We start from the raw sequence: 22,817 nt of genomic DNA, 5'->3' as shown, positions 1-22,817 counted from the left end.
TGACCCTCAGCTTCATTACAGCGTGACCACATCGCCCTGCCAACAAACAGACAACCCACACTGAAGACTCCCACTGCCAATGTTTTTGGGAAAAAGATGCGTCAACGTACGCCATACATTTTCACATATTCGCAGAACTGAGTCATTTTTTTTTCTAAAATATACACGTTTTCTGCCTTGGAGGGGAATAATGTTATCAAGCAAACGACATTACATAACGTGTCAGGGCTTGGTTTCTGGACGCGTTTCTGCGTTATTGGGGGATTGGACTGCGTCTGGCTGCTCCCAGGGACGGCAGTTATACCCTCTCTAAGTAGGTCAGGGCTGGTGACTATGACAGAGCAGGCCCGGTGTGTAAACAACGCCGCATGATGTTGTTTTCCACCGAGTCCTGGCACCAAACCCCCGCCAGCCATCCCTGCGCCCTCTCGCAACACGACTGCTCCTCTCGTCTTTAAATCCGTTACGCGATAAAACGTAAAAGCGCGTAACCTCTCGCTGTTTTCTTTCTTTACAAAGCTGAGCCAGTGAAGATGGTGAAGACTTTAATTACAAGTTTGAGCTGAATGCTACAAAAAAAGACTCTCTTCTAAGTGCTGAGTCATTGCTAAAAGCCGGACTGGATGCAGAGCTCTGGGCTTGCTGAGGAGGGGGTATTATTATATGTGAGGATACAAAGGGGAAAAAATGAATGTGCTCGTCTGCCGGGGAGATACAATTACTCCTGTCAGACTGTGGAGCAACAGGAAGTTCATGGTCACTGTATTCTGGACATGAGGTGAAATTATTGAGCATTTTGGCATGGTTTAGAGGCTTAAAAAAAGGAATAGACGGGTGCTTGCCTAACCTCGGCACTTTAAAAAGCACATAATGAGGTTCTACATTACCACTCGATCTCTCCAATTTTATCACATGGCCCATCGCCCTAACTCACAAACATCAAAATCAGCTGACTGAAGGAAGGGATGATTTATTTTGGGAGCCGACACCCAGCAATTCAATTTCCCAAACGCACTCTTGTCCTACGGAGTCTGAATAATTTGATAATTGTGTCATTTTATTTTTGTCGGCAGCATCCAAGATTTGACAGCAATCATACAGAAGGAAACAAAGAATCCTTTTCACCCTTACATCAACCCCCCCAACCCCCACCTCGTCAAACTGCCAACCTGTAACTGAGTGCCATGTTTACAACATCGGGAGGCCAGCTAGAAAATTCTGGTGACGATAAACCGTGTCGACGCCCATTAACTATTTATACATTGTGTGCCACTTAAGGTTAGAGTTCTATTCACCTGGTGTTTTCGAGTGTCGTATCGCCTTCCTTTTTGGAACCAGGAAGCACCGGGAGATCGAGCCACTGCATCGCTGGGTTTTTTTTCCCCTTTTAACCAGGCAACGCTGCATCGCATCAATGCGTCTGCTCAGTGAACATGAATATCAAAGGGCTTTATGGGCAAAGTAATCATTTAAGCTGGGAATACTCTGTAGCTGTTGTCGAGAAAAAACATGAATAATCACAGTCACGCCGCAAAATACGGCTTTTAGAGCACAAAACTGAGCAGTTTTCATTCTTAGTCATCCATTGGCATGTCCAGCTGTACGGTCAAAGGATGAACCGCTCTAAAGACCGTGCAAACAAGGCAGTATGGGGCGCGTAGGCGCGTTGGACCGCAAACACGCTGCGCTCCCTGGCGTGTTCCCGGGCTGAGGTGGAGGAAGAACCATCTCCGTTTGCCTGCTGTCTAACAACTCCAATGGATGGATTCCCAGATGATCACAACTGATATACACAAAATGTAATAACTGGAATTGGTGGCCATTCAACCCAGTGGGCTGGGTCGAATGAATCATATAAACAGATAAACACTGTCACAGTATACACACATACCCTACTTCATGAGGTCTCACTAGCTCACTCTCTTTCTCTCTCTGTTTATTTCTATCTCGCGCACACAGACATCCAACTACATGAGGTCTCACACACACACACACACACACGTGCACACTTGCAAGCATACACACACACACACACACACACAAAACACTCTGCCAATAAGGAGTAGGCTACAGTCCCCTTGAATTAGATGTAAATTGAAAACACCAAACATACAAGGGCGTACACTGACAAATCTTGTTATGCATTCTAACACTTATTAAACTGCTGTATAAACCTGCCAGCCACAGGGGAGACTGGAATCGCTGCTTTCATCACATACACAAATATACCTGTGGATGCAGGTGCAACCTAGCCCCAACTCTAAATTTAGCCGGGATATTAGCAGATCTGATTACCTCACCATAACCCCAGTTCAACTTCACCACACCAATCAAAACCTGGGCCATAAATACATTTAACGCTCTGTGTATGACTCTCTACCGAAAAAGAAAATAAATTTGACCGAAAATGAGTGAAATGAGTGTGGGGAGCCATAGCATGGTCAGTTCTGAAGTTCAGGAACAGGCACAGGGACTCAGTAGCTGTGATGGGAAATGAGTCAAAGTATCTCTCATACCCATACAGTGCCTGGCCTGGCCACACACTTATATGCCACAGCCAGCCATTTATGGCGCTACAACATATAGCCACAAAATGGCGCTGTGTACATAGTTGCCATGGATGGCAGATCAACACATGGTTAAGCGTGGTGCCTCACACACATCTCTCTCTTGCATTACATTACATTACAGGCATTTAGCAGAATGTCTTATCCAGTGCGACGTACAACGATCGAACACAGGGACAAGTGTGAAGATCGAACACAGGGACAAGTGTGAAGAGGACCCGAGAGGACAGTACGGTTCCGAGTCCTAGCGTGACCATACAGATACAATTGGAACCCTTGACAAATGCATCAATTTATGAACTAGCATACCATGGTTGGCAGCTAGAATACCCCGAGTACAACAATGCAATACAATATCTAATACAATACAATATAACAATATCTATATGTAACTATAGTACTATATAACTATATAACTAAGTGCCGTTATAATCTATGGCATGGACAAGGCTAATCATGGTGGTGAGGTAGGGAGGGAAAGGTGCAGTCAGAAGAGATCAGTCTGCACTTGAAAGTGGTGAGGGACTGATTAGCCGCGTTAAGGTGGCTTTAAACTCTGTGGTTTGACTGTGGGCATCGCTAGCGCTGATACGCTAAGACGCTGATAAACAAGCCGACTCAGGGTGACATGGGCACATTCCTGCCTTCCTGCCTGGGCCATGGTGTGTGCTTGGTCACCTGTAACTCTAGAACCCCAGAGGAGTCCTGTTCCCCAAAACTGCCAGTACTCTGCTGTCTACTATAGGCTTCTGCTGCTCCACAGTCATGGACAAACCAGAGTCAGGCTTGAAAGCTCCTGATATACCCAGAATGAAGGCTAGAATCATGACTAAAGCATTAAGCCTTTTTTATTTATTTTTTAACAAATGTACTAAATTAACTTAAATCTGCATTCCCAAACACACGATTGCACTTAATTCACTGAAGCAGGGAGAAAACACTGAACTGATTCTGTTTCAGGGGATGAAAATATTCCATAAAAAGTAATCCACTTTTTGTTACAATAGCATTGGTATCTTGCAATGATGTCTCAGAGTACAAATTCTCCGGAAGGTTAAAATATATTCAGACCTGGATTCAAGCAATATCCATGAACATTTCCTATCCTTTAACACTGATTTACAAACAGTGTCACTATTTACCTTATAGTTCAGCATATTCTGAAATGAGTATTGAAATCTTCAACAGTAAAAGCAGAACTCTAAGAACTGTGTTTATTTCAGATTTATCCAGACATCTGTGAGTCTAGTTTAGGGAGAATGTTGACTGAACACAAGCCATAGAGTGGCACTGGATTATATGGTGGTCTATGATGTCTACTCCTCTCCTGCACTTGCCAGAACCTGGGTGTGATCGACCAGTTTTGTGCGACTTCTTCCTTGTCAACAAATCAATCTGGCTCCCCACCAAAGAAGTAACCTTTTAGACAAACCAACAGAACTCCCTCTCAAAAAAAATTGTTTGCGCTTTGCAATTCCGGGCAATTAAAAGCAAACTGCCAAAAGCAGCGAAAACAGCGAAATCCGCTATCGTAAACAGATTATGGAACAGACAGAGTGCTTTGGGTCTGGGAGGTGTGCTACCTCCCTGCATTCTTCCTGAAGCTATCGGTGTGCCAGACTGCGAGATGCGTTATCTGAGTACATCTGTCAGTGAGGTGTGTTAACTGTGTGTGTGTGTCTGTGAGGCGTGTTACCCGTGTGTGTGTGTCATGTGTGTAAGTTGTGTCACATGTGAGTGTAACAGTCAGTGAAGTGTGTTACCTTAGTGTGTATCTGTCTGTAAAGTGTGTTATCTGTGTGTAGCTGGTGTGTGTGTCTGTGAGGTGAGTTCCATATGTATGGTGAGACATGTTACATATGTGTACGTGTGTGTGTGTGTGTGTGTGTGTGTGAGAGAGAGAGAGAGAGAGAGAGAAAGGTGTGCTATCTGTGTGTGTGTGTGTGTCTGTCTGTAAGAGCTATTACCTAAGTGTGTGTGTCTGTGAGAGGTGTGTTACCTGTGTCTGTCTGTCTGTCTGTGAGGTGTATGACCTGTGTGTGTGTGTGTGTGTGTGTGTGTGTCTGCGAGATTGTGCGTGTGTGTGTGTGTGTGTGTGTATGTGTGAGAGAGGTGTATTACCTGTGTGTGTCTGTCTGTGTGCTTCCAGGGCATCTTCTTTGGAGAACTGGGCTCCACACTGATCACAAACAAAGGGTTTGGCTCCAGCTGGAACAGAAGAATGGCAAAACCGTGTCATTCAGGAGTGGACACTCAGGCGCTAGCCATACAGAAAATATAATATACATATCATATATTACGATCTTGTTTTTATACAGGGACATACACTGGGCTCCAGAATTATTGGCATTTGGTTTAATAAAAATGGAGAATATAATAAAGAACATGGATAATGATCTATTTTTTACATTCATATATACAGGAATAGTATATACTCCCCCCCCCCCCAATACATTTACTCTCATAGTTTTTATTATAAAAAATTCAAAATTTATTTTTTCTGAAAAAAATTATTGGCACCCCAATAATTGTTGTCAAGTATAACAATGAGGTAGCAAGCATGAAAAATCCCAGTGTCAATCATTAGCATGGGAAAAGCCAAAGAACTGTCAATTCAGAAGAGACAGATGGTAATTGACCATCACAAGTCAGGTAATGGGTGCAAAAATACATAAACGGTTAGACATACAACTTAGCACTGTGAGGGCAATAAATATGGGCCAAACTTGGCAGGAACAGGATGTGAGTGTATATTATCCCCACGGACAGTAAGGAAGATGGTGAGTTAGACCATAAGTAAAGGATCACAGTTTAGATTGGTTGTATTTTGGAGTCACCATGTCTAAAAATAAAAAGATGGCCAACTCTTTGGAAGCTGAGTCTTGGTCATTGGAAGATTGTCCATCAAGATGATGACACCAAATATACAACAAAATCCACACTGAAATGGTTAAATAAAAACAATATCCATGCAATCTCAGTCTCCAGACTTAAATCCCTTGAAAAACCTGTGGTCTGAACTGAAGACCTCCCAAGAATATCAATTATTGTGAAAAGTTCTGCATGGAGGAATGGTCAAAAATCCCTCCAAATGTGTTCTCTAACCATATCACAAAATTACTGCATAGGAAAAGACTCATGGCTGTCATATCTACCAGGGGGGTTTGCACAAAGTATTAAATCAGGGGTGCCAATAGTTGAGGAATTTGGTTGATTCCAGTTAATCATTAATAAAGCATACTGCTTTACACATGTTGGGAAATAAAGTTTATGTTAATAACTGTTTTTTTTTTTTTTTGTTTGTTTAGCCCACTGTACACTTTATATCCATATATTAGATTTCTGTATGGGTATGAGAGACAGGGGAGAAAGTGAACTTAAGCGTATTTCAGCATAAGGAGTATAAAGTATACATTTATAGGTAAACACAGCCAGTACTGCATCCGACAGAAGTCTGTTCTTATTGACAAATTGTGTATTTTCCTTTCATAAACTTCATAAATTCCTTTCTTGACCTTCATATGCATGACAGCCGTGACCGTTTGGATGACATCACTTCCCACTAATTTGACATGTGCCACGTGTATTACAAAGAGGTCTGGCGCAATAACTTGAGATAAACTGACAGAGATTCTTTGACTAATAAATCCTTTCGGAGTATTTACACAGCATGAGGGCGCATTCCTCCTCTTCCTGCTTAAAACAAAAACATCAGACGGCTTCGCCAACCACAGATGTATCTTTTTCGGCACTCAAAACACAAGAGGAAAAGGACTTTGAAAAAGATAATAGCTCTCCATTTAATCTAAGTACAATCTGACAAACTCTCCTTCATACCAGTTATGCATTTCTTGCAGTTCTGCTTTATTAAGTTTCATTTCATTCCAGCAAGGACCAAATTCTACGGTCCAAATATTATGCAGGAAACTGAAGAAAAACAACCGCACTGTGTTCAAAGATGAGGCCAAATCACTTGTGTATTTAAGCTAAATTGAAACCATAACCATTATACAAATGTTTCACTGGGAAATAATACATCACAACAAGTTAGAACATTTGTTACTAATCATGAAGTTTGGACAATACAAATTGCCATATCAAAGTTTATGACACAACAAATGACAGATGTATTAAGTAATAGCATGACCTACAATTTAAGAAAACAAAATACTAAACTGTGATACAACAAATTATGTAAAACATGGATTCTAACCAGGTCGGTTTTAAGAGAAAATGGTTGCTGCCAGGACAGGATGTTGGGGGGCCAGACAATGGTATAATTGCAGCACCCCCTCCTTGACATGCACAGATTACGCCACCACCTTCTGGTGTCAAACCAGGGGTGTTAGCTGCAATCTAGAGGTCTTTGAAAACCTCACCTGAAAGAGCTGAGGTATTGTTGCGAAAATTTACAATAGCTCTTGAAACAAAAACAGGAAGTCAATCATCAGATACAGCCTTGAAAATGAAGACAACCTGCGAACAATGACTGTGTGTGTGTGTGCGTGTGTGTGTGCGCGCTGCACACAAGCGTGAGAATATACAAAACTGAACAGAATACCAACATTTAATACTCCTCCACTAATCCAACAAGCTCAATGATGAATGCATATCACCCAATCCTCAGTCATCAGTGTCCAGTCAGTTGGCAGTTTGAAAACCATGATCACATTGGCCCCATCTATGCCAATGAATGGCAAAAGAACTGAACTGTCCACATACACTTCAACAGCTGGATTTTCACTGTGTAAATTCAGCTTAGGTAACTGGGTTTAAGGGGACAATGGCAGGGTAATGTCGCACTACTTCTGGAAGAGAATAGCCTGACCTAAGAAGCATGAGGTTGAGGATTTTCAAAGGGGCAACCCTGGGTGGGGCAAACGGGGCCCATAAACAGACAGATCATGTGACCGCGAGGCGGCAGCGCCCTGTCGGGCTGAAACATGAACGGCGGCGAGCGCGCTCGTTACGCACGGCGCCTCCGACAGCCAGCTGCTCGGCGTGATCCGCATCGATCCACAGGGGTAATTCAATTAAAGCCGTGTGTTTTACCCCCGCGCCCTCATCAATAGCTGCTGTCCTGTTATTCAAAATGGGAAAGACCGAAAAAACAACCTGAAAGACACCGCCACCGACAGTTCACCGCCCAACGCGTCCCTGCTGTCACGCGCAGAGACGCGTGCAGACATACGCACGCACGCACGCGGACACACACATACACACATGTAAACACACACCCACACATACGCAAGCGGACACACATGTACACACACAGACACACATGAAGACACACACAGATGCAGACACGCATACACGCACGCACAAAAACACGCACGCACAAAAACACACACGCATGCCTGAACGCACACACACATGCACGTGCACACACACACACATGCACGTGCAGACACGTGCGCACACACACACACTCATGCGCGCCCGCACGCACGCACGCACGCCCGCACGCCGCACGCACACACACACACACACACACACACACACACACACACACACACACACACACACTGCCATAACAGCGGCCAATCGGCCTTACACAACAGACAGCTCAATCAGGGGAGGCCACGTGCCATCGATAGGTCCCTTTTTCACTTCCCTTCTGAATTATTGCACAACTCCACCAGAGTGGCAGCGGTGACGAAATGAACAGCCTCCCCTTCAGAAACCATCTCAGAAACGTCAGCGCTGCCAAAACGGCGACAGGAGAGTCGCGCCGGACGCCCCGAAACGCACGGGCGCACCCCCCAAATCAAAACTGTCACAACCCGAGCGCCCCCACCCTGCCGCTCACACAGTTGACTTTTCCCTTCGTCATACCGCCACCATTAATGCAAGACCCGGGCTTCCTTTCCCGTTTACACAAAGCGGGAGGGGGGGGGGGAGGAACATAAAACAAAAAAGACACATATCCTCGAGGATACGAGCACGGCACGAGCAAAAACAAACTGTTGCGGTTTGGCGAGCTGGCGCACCGGGCGTTACATAAGAAAGTACGCTTAGTACCGAAAACAGCGAGAAAAAAAATCCATTAAAAACGCGGCGTCGTCAGAACAATGAGTACAGACAGCGCGCCCCTGCTGTGGTAACGAGCTGTGCCATACAGTCTTATTTACAGTGCTCTCTTATCTGTCACCCAACAGCACGCAGGCTGCCAATTTGAAAGGCCAGACCAGAACTGTGTGTTCCCTCTCTCGAGTGGATGTGTACCGCACGGCACATTTTTTTATCAAGCCGACACACACACACAAAAAAAGGGCTTGGGCTGCAGCCAGGAGCGCTCTGATATACGCAACGGCACAGTGAAGCGCCGTGATTGGCCGGGCGAACGCACAACGGGGCTCTTTCCTGATGCGTGTCCAGATCGGGGAACGGATGAGGACAGCGTCCTTTGTGTTGTGTTTGTGGTTGGGTTTGAGTTTTGTGTCGTGTTTTTGTTTGGGTTGTGTTGTGTTTGAGTTGTGTTTGGGTTGTGTTTGAGTTGTGTTTGGGTTGTGTTTGGGTTGTGTTTGGGTTGTGTTGAGAAAACACAAAAAAATCTTGTGAAAACAATACAAGTATGGTGATACAAAAATGAACATTTACCTTTTGTGAAACATTCTGGTTTACTGCGACTGAGGGACATTTGGGAAATTTAAAAAAAAAAGGCCAGAAGTAAAAACAAATAAATTCAACAAAGAAAATAGATTTCTGTCAAACAACCCCACCCCTGTGAATAAGGCATACAAATCTACTTCCCTCAAGCTCTGCAAGTAACCCAGCTTTGTTTTCTCCTACTCTCTCTCTCTCTCTCTCCTGTTTGCAGACACAACAACAGCCCCTCCAGAAGATGAGACAGGGAGAGCTTTCCGTTGTGAGAACAGCAAATTTTCTGTTCCCACTGTTTTCAACAGACTTCTGGAAAGGCTAAACTCCAAGCCTTGAGCCCCACGCCTCACTCACAGACATTCTGTGGGAGACTGAGTTGACCTCAACTTCAATCACTTTCTGAATTAAAGAAAAAGGAGCAAAGCTCTTGTCTTCAAACATAAGCATATTTCAGAAGATGCCAAAGCAACATAGAATAAGTGCATATGGATCCACAGAACACAGGATGGATATGATATAATTCTCAAAGTGTCAGCTATCCATAGCCCTGAACATCTAGTTGATTTAGTTCATACATTACGTTATGACATGTCATGAACTAGAAGCGAGGTATGATAACTAATGCACATTGTTTACCAGTTTCTGAAACCCTACAATAAACAAAAAGGGAAATACAGCCAATCCCTACTATAGCTCAGCGCAATGTGCAACACACACATCGCAAAAGCTGAGAGATAATATGCGACGTCCAGCCTGATTTCGAACTTCACTATCTCAATCACACTCAGCAATATTGTTTGATGCAGGTCTATAGCTACATCCAGCTGAGACTTAGAAGTTAAAGAAAACTTAGTCTTTTGGGAAAAAATTCTAGAAAAGAAATAGTTAGGTGCTTCCACCCCCTTTATCCTTTAATTGCAGTAAAACAATGTAAGAAGTTTCCTAGAGTCCTCTAGACCAAATGATGTGGGACTGCGAGAAACAGGAGGTGGGGGAGGGGCATTGACAGGAAGCGTAAGGTTCATTGGTGTGAAACTACAGGAAGTGGGGGCCTTTTTAGGCAGCAAACTCCACTATTAAAGCTTTCCTTGAAGCCTCGGATATAAATAGCAGCTCTGTCTCAAAGTTCAACATCACACACACAGATATACTGAAACACACGCATGCACGTGTGAGCACACACACACTGGCGGCCCCATATATATCGGATCCTATGGCACCTGCTTCCAGGCATTTTCAAGGGCAATTCCAGAGAGAAAATAACACACAGGAAAGGGAATGGGGTAAAAGTAACAATGCTTCACAGTGTGACTGGGTGTTATACAAATGGCTAATTGCCTTATGCGCATGAAACAGACATGTACATTCCCCCTCTAAATAATGCACAAAAATACACCCCACACTGACACACACACACACACACACACACACACACACACACACACACATATACGTACACAACACACACACATACTTATACTTGGGGGGAAAGAGTCTTTGAAGGGCTTCAATGAACTAGATATTCAGTCATGTACAGGGCTTCTCTAAAGTGTGGGTAGTTGGTTAAGCAGACACTCTCACACACAAATAGAAAAAAATTACAAAATGCAATCGTGTCATGAAAGGATGGCTCTCTCTCTCTCTCCCCTTTTCCCCTCTCCTTCTCTCTCCTCAATCCCCCTCCTCCTCCTCTTTCTCTCTTTGCCTATTCCTCTCCTTTTCCTTCTCTGTCTCTCTTTCTCCCTCCTCCTCTTTCACCCTCTGTCTATTCCACTCCTTTTCTTGCTCTCTCTCTCTCTCTCTCTCTCTCTCTCGCTCCCTCCTGCCCCAGTGTTAAAGCAGGCCACCAGACACCCAGAACGTTAGCGGCTCTCTCCTGCTCGGCTGATCGATAGGCAGCGCGGCGGCTGCTTTATGCCTGAGCCTGGGCCTGGTGGAGGAGCAGACCACAGCCATCCTCCACAGCCCACGGTGGGCCCCGCACCCGCACCGCTTAACTGTGCTGTAAACGCCTTTACTGCTAATGAGTCTGCGGAAGGATGGCCCACTCTTTACGTTCAGGGGTTACAGCCACCAAGCCACCCCGGGCGGGACAGAGCAGGGCACGTTCTCAGCTTCCTTTGTGGAGTATCGTTAAAGCGCTGGTGGAACCCCAAGACTTTATTCTCTTCTCTGGCACTGGCTTTTAATCCTTTGAAGAGTTTTGTAGTGTTCTAGAATTGTGGAGTGTTCTAGAACTCCATTACTTTCAGTTACCATTCGTGATTATTATATCAGCTTTAGAATGCTCAGTAGTGATTGTTATATCAGCATTAGAATGCTCAGTAGTGATTGTTACATCAGCATTAGAATGCTAAGTTGTGATTGTTACATCAGCATTAGAATGCTCAATAGTGATTATTACAACAGCATTAGAATGCTCAGTAGTGATTGTTACATCAGCATTAGAATGCTCAGTAGTGATCGTTACATCAGCATTAGAATGCTCAGTAGTGATTGTTATTTCAGCATTAGAATGCTCAGTAGCGATTGTTACATCAGCATTAGAATGCTAAGTTGTGATTGTTACATCAGCATTAGAATGCTCAATAGTGATTATTACAACAGCATTAGAATGCTCAGTAGTGATTGTTACATCAGCATTAGAATGCTCAGTAGTGATCGTTACATCAGCATTAGAATGCTCAGTAGTGATCGTTACATCAGTATTAGAATGCTCAGTAGTGATTGTTACGTCAGCATTAGAATGCTCAGTAGTGATCATTACATCAGTATTAGATGCTCAGTAGTGATTGCTACATCAGCATTAGAATGCTCAGTAGTGATTGTTACATCAGCATTAGAATGTTCGGTAGTGATGGTCACATCACCATCAAAATGTTCAGATAAAAGTATTCTAATTATGTATTTGTGACCTTAAAGAGTTCATGTGCGACAGGTTTAATTGCACTCATATTTTCAGCTTGGCTCCACCTTCTACGGAATTTTTTATTATTTTTGCTTGGGTGGGTACAGTAGGTGTGTCCATCTCATTTGCATAAAGTATTCTCTAACCAATCAGTCGCCGGCAGTGTTTAGTTTCATATTGATCTGTAATAGCTGGCAAGCCGACTTTGAAAATTAGCCATTACAAATAAAATGATACTGTATCTGATTGATCTCTATGATGTAGAGGTAACCTGAAAAGGGTACGCTGACATCACAATTGGGGCGGGGCCAGAGTGGACTGCAGAATTCTTTTTTCAAACGTTACAGGCAGCAGAACACACTTTTCTACCAGAATGATATTATTTCATAAATGTTAAAGTAATGGCATGAATTAAAATGTTTCACTATAACATGGCATACAAACACATTTTACCCTGTGTAATTACCCTTTAAGGAGAGTTCACCTCGCTCCACAGCACGTTTTTGAACTCTGCTTTGTTAGAACTCGTGATTGTTAAGGTGCGAAAAGGCCAGTGTGTGTCTCCAGAAGCCTCGTTTAGCTCCATTTAAGCACAAGAGAGGAAATTGCGCTCCGTCAAAGCAATCTGCCTGCAAACACAAAAAGGCGGAAGGTGCTGTACCTTGACAGCAAACCCGATCAAAGCCAATTCATACTTTAAATTCTAATTAATCCTCGCCCGTTTCCCTCTGCCAAGATAAAAGTAATTCATTACTTTTCATGTTTGCTAGTTGTGATTCAAGCAATTATTCAGGTCAACTTAGCATCAAAGGAAATCAGAGACACACAATCAGAAGCGAACCTCCAATCCTAGAATGCCCAGTGATCACCTACAAGCCAGAAAGACATGCATTGATAACAGCACTGTATTTGTATTTAGAAGCGATAATTTCACCTCGCAGCTATGTTCTACAATACAGATCTCCTGACACTACTGGACTTATGGGTTAATTACTGGGCTTAACTTTACTTTTCACACATATTACACTCTTAAATATCATCAATGCCACAAATTTCTATTCCCAACAACAGCAAATTAGTGCTTTATTAGTTAAAAACTTTATTAGTTGTTGCATTCCAAGATATTTAAAATTCAATGACCTTGATGAGCTGTTAAATGTGTGAACAAACCCAAAATAGCAAATAAACAAAAAATCAATGTTTTGCCTTTTTTTGCATCACACATAATATCACACATTTATTCCATTTGAATATTTTTTTTGTTGGGGGGTTTGATCCCACAATGTTCTGGCCACAACTCCACTTGCAGTTTTCTGGAAAGTTCTCCCACCACTGAGCAGACCCACCACGCCATGGGTTGAGCAAAAGGCATGTTTTATAAAGCCAATACAATGGTGCACACCTCAGTCTCCAAAGGCCAGAAGCACACTTTGTGCAGTGCCTCCATAGGTCAATAACCTGTAAAGATTTAGCATTTAGGGCCCATTATTTCCTGCCTTAAAATCACACGTTGTCAGAGCGCCTCGGTGGTTTATTAAGCTCAGGATCTGCGGCCCTGGAGGGGAGCGGGCCGAGGAATCAGTCAACGCAATGACCTCCAGAGAGGCAGTGTGAGAGAGGAGAGTCAACACCAACATCAATCCCACAAAAAATCAACAAAGCCCCTCAAGAAAGAGGGAGAGAGGGAGGGAGGGAGGGAGGGAGGGAGAGAGAGAGAGAGAGAGAGAGAGAGAGAGAGCGTGTCTCGAGGCGATTTGCATCTAAACAATGAGGCCGTTCTAACACATAGTCCATCATGAGAGACTGTCTTTGTTTACTGGTTAGTGCCTGGCTAACCACTTTACCAAAAAAAAAAAAAACCCACACACGCACACAGTACATCTAAAACCAAATGCATTCATCAGATGGTGTAATCTGAAAACATCTGATATGTACATTATGTACATACCTTCAACACACCTGAAGCACGGAGCTAGTAAATACCTGCACAAAGACAAAAACCTACTTATATATTCACCTGGACAGACAAAAACAGCTACAAATCCAAAATAAAGCAATTAAGATATGTATAGCAACTTGAAAGGCTACCAATATAATTTAGTTTATTGGATGTTAGGCTTGAGATATTTGGAAATTTGAAATAACTTTAAGGCAAGTGTTAAAATTAAACGATAATCAAGAATTAACTAGCCATTAGATGACAACGTATTTGGCTTGCTTGGTTTTAATACCAAATGTTGGCCAGATGAATAAGCACAATCCTCTTTCCACACCTAAAGAAATGACAGTGAGAAGGAGTGATAGACAGAGAAGAGAAGAGAAGAGAGAAGAAAGGTTGCTCCCATAAACCTCCCTCCCTTACAAAAGTGGACAGTGAGCCGGCTCATTAACTTCCCCACTAACACTTTTTACAACGTCCCCATGCATTCCAGCCTCTCCAGATATCCTCTTCCTCCAGGTCTAAATCCCCCAAACACCCTTCCCATACCCAACACCCCCTAAAACCCCAACACCAAAACCCCACACCCCCACCTCTGACAAACTCACACTTCTCTTCACAAGGCCCCCAGGTAGCATCAGTCTTTAACTCATCCCCCATTAGGACCACTTGAATATCTTAACCTCACATTATTTCACCGATTTCAAAAACACTGGCTTTGGGCATGCTGCCTGCTTGCAGCAGCAGCAGCAGTGCAGCCAAGTAGACCAGCAGTAACGGCACAGAGCCTGCACTTACACCCTTCCTCCCACTGGACCTCGTAGTAGGGGTAAAACATCCATTGTGCATCTTGGTTATTTCCAGATGGCTTTAGGATCACTTTGATCTCTCCCCTTCTTTAAACATGAAAGCCCCACCAGCGGTACTGCGTGGCACTTTATTCTCCCTGCGTGTTAAACGCAGAGCTTTCAAAGAGACTTTCACCGGAGACTTCATTTTCCGTCGATACGATTTGCACAGCGGTTCTAAAATCCGCGGTGAGAAATTGGTACGGAAGTTTCCCTTAGCTACAGTCAAACTAGATTTCGTCCACAGGAACACTAGAATAAAACGCACGCATCGTTTCGCTTTAAATGCACTTGCGTAAACGTCCAAGTTATTCCCCAATGGAAGAATGTAAACTATCATTTGCCCTCAATGATACATGGATATATAAGTTGACATAATATAATTTAATTACAAAATGCTATTACAATTCCTAGAAATGAAACATAAAGCCAAATAATAACATCTAAACTTCTAGGTTCAAAACATTTTTTTTCCTCTTTTTGTTACCCAATACAGACATAGCATATAACACATAATTGATTATATGCAACCAGACATGAAAGGGTCTGTGAATGCAAAAATTCACAAGATACTACACATTACCCACAAATGGGAGAAGGACCATCCTTATAACCTACAGTCCACGGTGGTCTGTGGGGCATGTCGCTACACGGTGCTTGTAGCCGGGCTTGCCACCCAAGAGGCAGAAGAGATGGGCGTCCACAGGTGACAGGTTTAGTTCCCATACACGACACTGCCACTGCATTTTGAAGCTCGACAACTTAACTGGAAATGCATAAGCAAATATCCTGCTCTCAATATATCAAGAAGTCAAAATGTAAGCAACAGAGACCATAGATGTATAACTAAGCCTAGATACACATATCGGCTTGGGAAGCAACCTGTTGCTGATAAAAAGGCCAGCTAGTAATATTTTTTTAAACGCTCAGAGGGCATAATCTCTTTAACACAAACACAGCACTGCAGGGAAGGAGGGGAGTTGGCAGTGACTAATTTGACAGTCCAGGCAGCGTAAGGAAAGGCCAGCAGCTGTGTATGTCTGGGCCTCTGGCTGCAGGAAGAGGAGCGGGTCTGACCTAAAAGAAATAAATAAAATATAAATCCATACTGGCCCGAGGGTGCTCTCCAATCTATTTTCTGCTCAGCTGGTTTTAAATGAAGTTATTATGAGTCATTAAAACACCCGCAAGCTGGTGGAAGTCAGCCAATTACAATTTAAATTTAGCCACTCTTTACAACCTGCCTCCTACATTTTTATTGTGAACCCCCCCCCCCCACGCCCGCCACCTCCTCCCTCCTCAGTACTACCACGAACACCATAAACACAGGACAGCTTTTTAGTCCTACATCCACATAAACACAGAACAAGTCTTTTTATTTTTTTCATCACAAGTTTAACTTTTACAGCGACGTTCTCCAACGCAGGCAAATTAATGTCAAGTGATTTCAGAAGCTTTAATTTTATTTTGAGTACAAGTGAACAAAAGATGTTTTGTGTACAAATGATTAAGAGGAAATGCAATCCTAAACGGCTTAAACAAGGAATTTCAGTAAATGTGGGAAACTCACAACATTGAAACTCAAATGTGGTAAAGTTAAAATCAAGAAGACACTCGTTTTAAAACTGAAATGTCATGGTCCTAGCTTAAAAAAGTATTTGTTTTCTAGTGTGTCACCTAAATACCCCGTTGCCTACAATTTAGACTGACTCTGAGATACTGTAACTGATTTTGCTTCTCTGTTGCTTTTTCCACATTTCCAGAGACCTGAGGTAAAAACATGTCTATAAAAAATCAGACATTTTTTGATAGAGGTTCAAATTAAACATTAACTAGATCTTCTCTGAAGTTTATTTTTGCAGTAAATTATTTTGAGTCATAAAATCACACCAGAATCAGCAAATTACTTTTAGATCAAGAAAGATACGGATATCAACCCTGACCACTTTAAAAACAGGTGTGTGTGCTAGCATACGGGCATGCCCACATTCTTGCACACACCTAAAAGCCATAAAAAAGGGACAGACATTTAAAATGTGCGAAAAGTGCTCACCAATAGAAGTACTGAACCCTTCTTCTAAACAAGACACTGTCTGACCTCCTATTCAGACAGTCTTGCAGGAAGCTTCTATGAGCCTTTGTAATTAAGCCAAAAAATAAAAATAAAAATAAACAATGAAGCATGGTACCAGTAATCAATTTTCATGGCCAGTAAGTTAATTTATTTAACTGTAACTGTAACCAAGTTTGCTCATGATAAAATGACCAGGGACATTCTCACATCTGTGTACAGTGTGATATGCTGACATGAAAATGCCTTTTTTTCCAATTAATCAACGGGCATATGCTAAAAGCTAAATACCTTTGTTAGATTTTCGTTTCCATTTTCAGGATACTGTGAAGTGTTCTTTCTATTCAGATGGGAAAACTCTCCATAGTTTGCTTTGTTCAATTAAATAATCGACTTTCATCCACTTTCCAATCCAGAGACTGGCAGCACATATAGCCTACAGGCACAACCTGCAAATTAAATCAACTTTAAAAAACAGGATTTATTTATGTATATATTTATTTATTTTTGTAATAGGGAAAGGGGTCAAATTGATATCGGTGCATCTTTTCCGTTATGTCACTTTAAATTAATACCGCCAAACGGACTGTTACATGAAGTACAGACACGTGGATAATGGTGTCGTAGTAATACAATAACACGAAGTTTAGGATTTTCACCTTCCTTGTACAGCCGTCATTATGCCTATTGTAACCCTCTATCAAATTTCAGACAGTTATGACTGCGCCTCCCACAGTGACATGGCAAATACCTTTCATTAAAAGGTGTCAAACACAGCACCGCACGGTCACGTAACAATGAATTTAACCTGATCCCTTTAAACCTGACGAAGCCTTCACCTCGCGGAACGAGCGCGGCATTTTAATTCCTCACCCCTACCTCCCCACACCCCCCGGAACAAAGGAGACCTGCTTGCTTCTCAGACGCCGCGCTTGTGTATCATTTCGTTATTGTATGCGGGGGAAAGTTGTGTTTTTGATGTATCGCTTTTATTTCCAGCAGAACAAATTAATCCTCAGCCTTCCAGCAACGTTCTCCCTTTTGATGGGAGCCGCTCTGAGGACAAGGGGGGTGGGGGGTGGGGGGGATGATGAAGCGAATCCAAAATTCAATCGCCTCTGTTCGCTTTTAGAAAGCACACAGTGTACTGTACAGCCCATAAAACTCCAAAACAGCCTCCAGACGCTGCTGCAATCACCCTCCATCAAAACACTTTGTCTCGCATACAAAAATAAGACCCGGCATTGAGCTGAATACCAAATCAGCCCATTAGAACACAGGCCACTTGCTACTTAGCAACCAAAGGGATTTAAAGCCACAATACCACCAACGACAAAGGAATAAGATCAAGATCTTTTTAGAGGGCATTACAGCTGGCTTTAGCATTTTTTGTTTTAATTGAAAGCACTTGCAAGATGAGTTTTTAAAAAAGAGGTTAAAAACCATGAAAAAAAAAAATTAAACTGTGTCCTAAAACAACCTTCCAGACAAGACTGAATGCGTTCTTAAGGGAGAGAAAATGTCATAAATCATTGAAAATCAATGGGTGTTAACCTTGGTTTAAGCGGTCCTCCAGATCTGTAGCTAATGAAGCAAATTTGTGTAATTCATGTTAGCCCTTTTAGATTTATTCAAGATTTATGTATCTTGCTTGTGCTGTCTGAAAACGACTAGCAGGAGTCTGTGCTTAAATTCACTCGTGCTTCATATAGATTTTCAGCTTTTATTAAAGATAATTTTTATACATACTGGTTTCATTTACACAAACACACACACACACACACACACACACACACACACACACACACACAAACACACACATTCAGCTAAAGAGGACACACACATACAGCTAAAGAGGAAATGTCTGTGAAAAATAATTCCATCAGATTGACAATGCATGGCCACATGTCACACATATTTGCCATACTTGGATGAACAAAATGTGATGGAATGGCCACCCTGTTCACCCCATACGAACCCAATAAAAAAACATCAGGGCCAAAATAACTCATTCGCTGTGTGCGTTATACCAGCACATGGTCTCTGCGATCTGCGTGTGAACAGAATAAATATGATTTTACAGAGAAAGATTACTACGTAATACTATAAACATAAATAGCAAATAACTACGAAATGTTTATGCAATGTCTGGTATGAGAATCCCAAGAAGAAAATAAAACAAGTGAGCTATTGATATTGCTAACAGATCCCAATGGGTTTTCACCCGTTTTAACTGGATAATGAGTTTGAACATTAACACTTATCATACATGTGTCATGTTTCATGAATCACTACGCTCCATTTCTTTCTACTCTGTTGAGCTTGTGGAAAAAAATGGAAAAATCTAGCATTCATAATCATTTGCTGAATCTTCAATGCATCCACGCACATTTAAAATATATGGAAGCAAGCCCTTGGATCGTAGGCAAACAAACAACACAGGCAGCTTGTAATATATGCAGTTCTGAATACATAAAGTGACAGTCACTGTAGGCATGCAGCGCTTTCATCCATCTACAAACATAAAGAAAACAGTTGTGCCAATTTACAGTATGATTTGCTACTAAATCTAAAGTAACCTTAAACAGAAATGCATCAGGCAGGAAGCAGTGAATGAAACATGAGTATGCATATCTAGTGTAATAATCTGAGAAGACTTATTGCCAGGCTCAGTAAACCAGGCAATACATCACGCTATAAATCACAAATCACAATGGAGGCTACATTACATTATTACAATAGCACCAGCTATGAATCTGTAAACAGAGAGTGTAGAGTGTGCGTGCTTCAGTATGTGTACCTGCCTGCACTTTGTGGTCTAAAATGTCAGGGACCGCATCATGTCTTTCCCCCAGATAACTGTAAATCAAATCCTATCTGGCTATGTAAACATTTTTCTATACACACAATCCCCAGTTCATTCTTTGTGCAGGCTTAAGATTGGCCCCACTAAATTATGGTGCTGAGAAGTTGTCACTCATGTTTTAGCATGCGAAGAATTTGGCTCCTGTCCATCCTCCATATTTACGATTTGTGGACACGTTTCGATCTGCCTGACCTTCCAATTAAAAAAAAAAAAATTGCAATATGTCCCATGTAAAGCAACAGGCTGGCATCATTTTTCATTTTCACTACCAATAAAAGTGGTACATAAATATTGTAATAAAAAAAATCTGGTTTCACAAACAGTGTTTGTCATTTTGCCATGGATTCAATCAACATTTAATGAACTTACAATTTAGTGTTATTATGGCATTTTTCTTTTACGATCACAGGTTGGCGGGTTAATGTCGGTCATTGGTGAAATTGCCAGCATGTGTCTGCAAAGAAAATAATGCTAGCACTTTCATTTATTTCTGAGTCACAGACAAGAACAAACATTGAACGAATCCAGACCTTTGAGTCAAATGAGGGCCTTAAGTCCGCTCTTACAAACAAACCAAAAGAACATCAACATCATCAACAAACAAAACCTTTGCATCTCCAGCCATTATTTGGGATTTTATTTTAGCCCTTCACTATGCTTAGTGTTACGGTGACTATAGTGGGAGGCAATGGTGTGTAATGAGTGTGCAATCTTCACCTGTAAAGTTAAAGGTACTCATCAAAAGTAACACAGTTGGCTAATCAACTTAGGTTATTATCACTATAAAGGGAGCAAGAATGGAAGAACAGGAAAATAACCCGAATCCTGCAAAGGTAAGGTTTGGAAAGCCTTCTATACAAATCAGTCAGTGTTATTACACCCTATTGAGCCCTTGGTGTCAGCGTTAGTAACAAGCACAACCATCACCTCTAAGCTAGGAAAGGGAACAAACAGAGACTATGCGAGGACAGGAGAAAGGTAGCTACCCCAGAAAATAACGACAGGCTGCGTAATTGCATGTGAAGCTTCAGAAAAAGGGAAGAGATTTATGTCTCTCATTAAACGAAGCCGTGTTTTAAACACGGGTTAAATACCTATCACGGGTCAGGGAACATATTATGGGCTTTAAACCGCTGGAGAGACGTTGAGGCAGGGAGCCAAACGGAAGCCAAAGTGATTTTTATACGCCGACCGTCAGCTTTAATGATCTGCATTTGAGGGGCGGTGGGGGGGTTAAACTTGCCCCTTTCATCGGATAGCGCTTAATTTATAAACAGGGTCACGTCAGGTTATTCCTGCCCCTTCCTTTAACAACATTTGTGGTGGTTTTAATTTAAACCCCCCCCCCCCCCCCCGCCCCGCCCCCCCCTCTCCACTCTATTTTGGAATATTGGGCTTGGAGCGCAGTCAAGTTTCATTAATTTCTGGTCAGGGTACAGTATGTTCCTGGACAAACATCTGCGAGCGGCCATAAACGCTCCGGAATGCTGGCAGAACATCCAGACCTGCCGGCAGCCGATGATGTCATCACTCTCAGGGCAGGGCTGGAGCGTTGCCAAGCCGGCGTGCTCTCCAGCAGGGAGACAGACAACAAGTGAAAGCCTTTTACAGGGCCGGCGCTTTTCCCCTCTCCCCGAATGCCTGAAATATTTTGTGTTTTCCCCCCCTTTTTTTCTTAAATACCACTCCGTATATCACAGTGCACATACACAGTGTCTACATGGAATACCGGGGTGCAGGTCACAGGAGGACAGGAACACGAGGAGATTCGACCCTATGCCCCGGGTCTTTGGTCTTGGAGATACTAACTGGAATGTGCAGATTCAAAATATTATCATAGCGTACATTCCCAAGTCAGTCTTGCTTATTGTTTAATACTTACATTTGGATTGATTCACGTTGATTCACTTTGAAAAAAATGAATACTCATAAGAAATAAATTGTGAGTAAATCTGTGCCTTAGCTCAGATAAAAAACCCCAAAAAAGGTTCAATTAACCAAGAAACCCGAAAAAAACAGCACTTCCACTGATCCCTCTTTCATCAGAATCTTTGAACAGTTTCATCATAACCCCTGAATTGTTATTCAAGCAGCCCACGTTTTGCCTTCCCTTTATTTCACTTTATTCTGACATGCTTCATGACAGGAAGGTACACGCTTTAACCGAGCTACGTCTCGAGAAGAGAGCGGTTTGATTCAAGCAGACATTCAGACGTGCAGAACCGGTGGCTATGTTTTCATTCCATGCATGTTCAGGTGTGGAGGATGATTAGTGCTGTCATTTCTGTAATTTTAGCAGATCTTTGTTGAGCCAATCTTTGGGATTATATGTATCAAAAAGTATAAGAAATCTTTTCTTACACATTATCAACAATATAAGGGGAGCAACCGCTGTGCAAGAAAGATAAACAGATGGAGCTTGATAGAATTTACTGAGCCATCTTCAAAATAATAAAATAAAATCCAAATCAAAAACTGGAAAAAGGAGATTGCGCTTTTCGTCTTTCAGTAGTGTGTTAAATTATAAAGACCTAATGCTGCTGTTAAACTGTATCTGTGCCATCTGTCTTAAAATAAAACTGCAACAGATTTATAATTCAGGTGACAAGCACCTGCAACTAACTAAAACAACGTTTGTTCTCATTTCAGAAAATATATGAGGCCCATAAAATGCAAAAGGTGGTATGAAATAAAGTCTTATTTAACACAATTTTCCCAAGTTTCATCACCTCAAATCCCTGCAATCAAAAAACCACAAAACAGTCCAACACATGAATATTCATTAGCAACAACGTTCACTTTCCCCCTGAACTGAAAAGTGACCACGGCACCTCTCACTGTCTAGCTTTAAGGAATGTATGTAATTAAATGCGCTGGTCAGCTGGCCAAGGGAACACTGACGTGATATCAGGCTTCACCATTCGCAAGGGCTCCATATGTTACAGTATGTAGGTACAGGGTACAGCAGCACTACCACTGCTGGGTAAACACAGTAAAAACCTCTGAGGGAATATA

The 22,817-nt window shown here is 42.3% G+C and overlaps 1 protein-coding gene across 2 annotated transcripts in view; it reads right to left on the bottom strand.

Moving 5' to 3' along the window:
• The window catches only part of LOC133107931 (zinc finger and BTB domain-containing protein 16-A-like), a 108,667-nt gene that overhangs the window by 35,933 nt on the left and 49,917 nt on the right, over nt 1-22,817 (bottom strand). For both annotated transcript variants that reach the window (XM_061217240.1, XM_061217239.1), the window contains exon 4: nt 4,689-4,775. In XM_061217240.1, the coding sequence (XP_061073224.1) occupies nt 4,689-4,775 (87 nt within the window). The remainder of the gene's footprint in view (nt 1-4,688; nt 4,776-22,817) is intronic.

Source organism: Conger conger, chromosome 13 (genome assembly GCF_963514075.1).
Source record: "Conger conger chromosome 13, fConCon1.1, whole genome shotgun sequence".
Lineage (NCBI taxonomy): Eukaryota > Metazoa > Chordata > Actinopteri > Anguilliformes > Congridae > Conger > Conger conger.
Note: the sequence above shows the minus strand (reverse complement) of the source record. Positions and strands in the feature narration are given on the sequence as shown.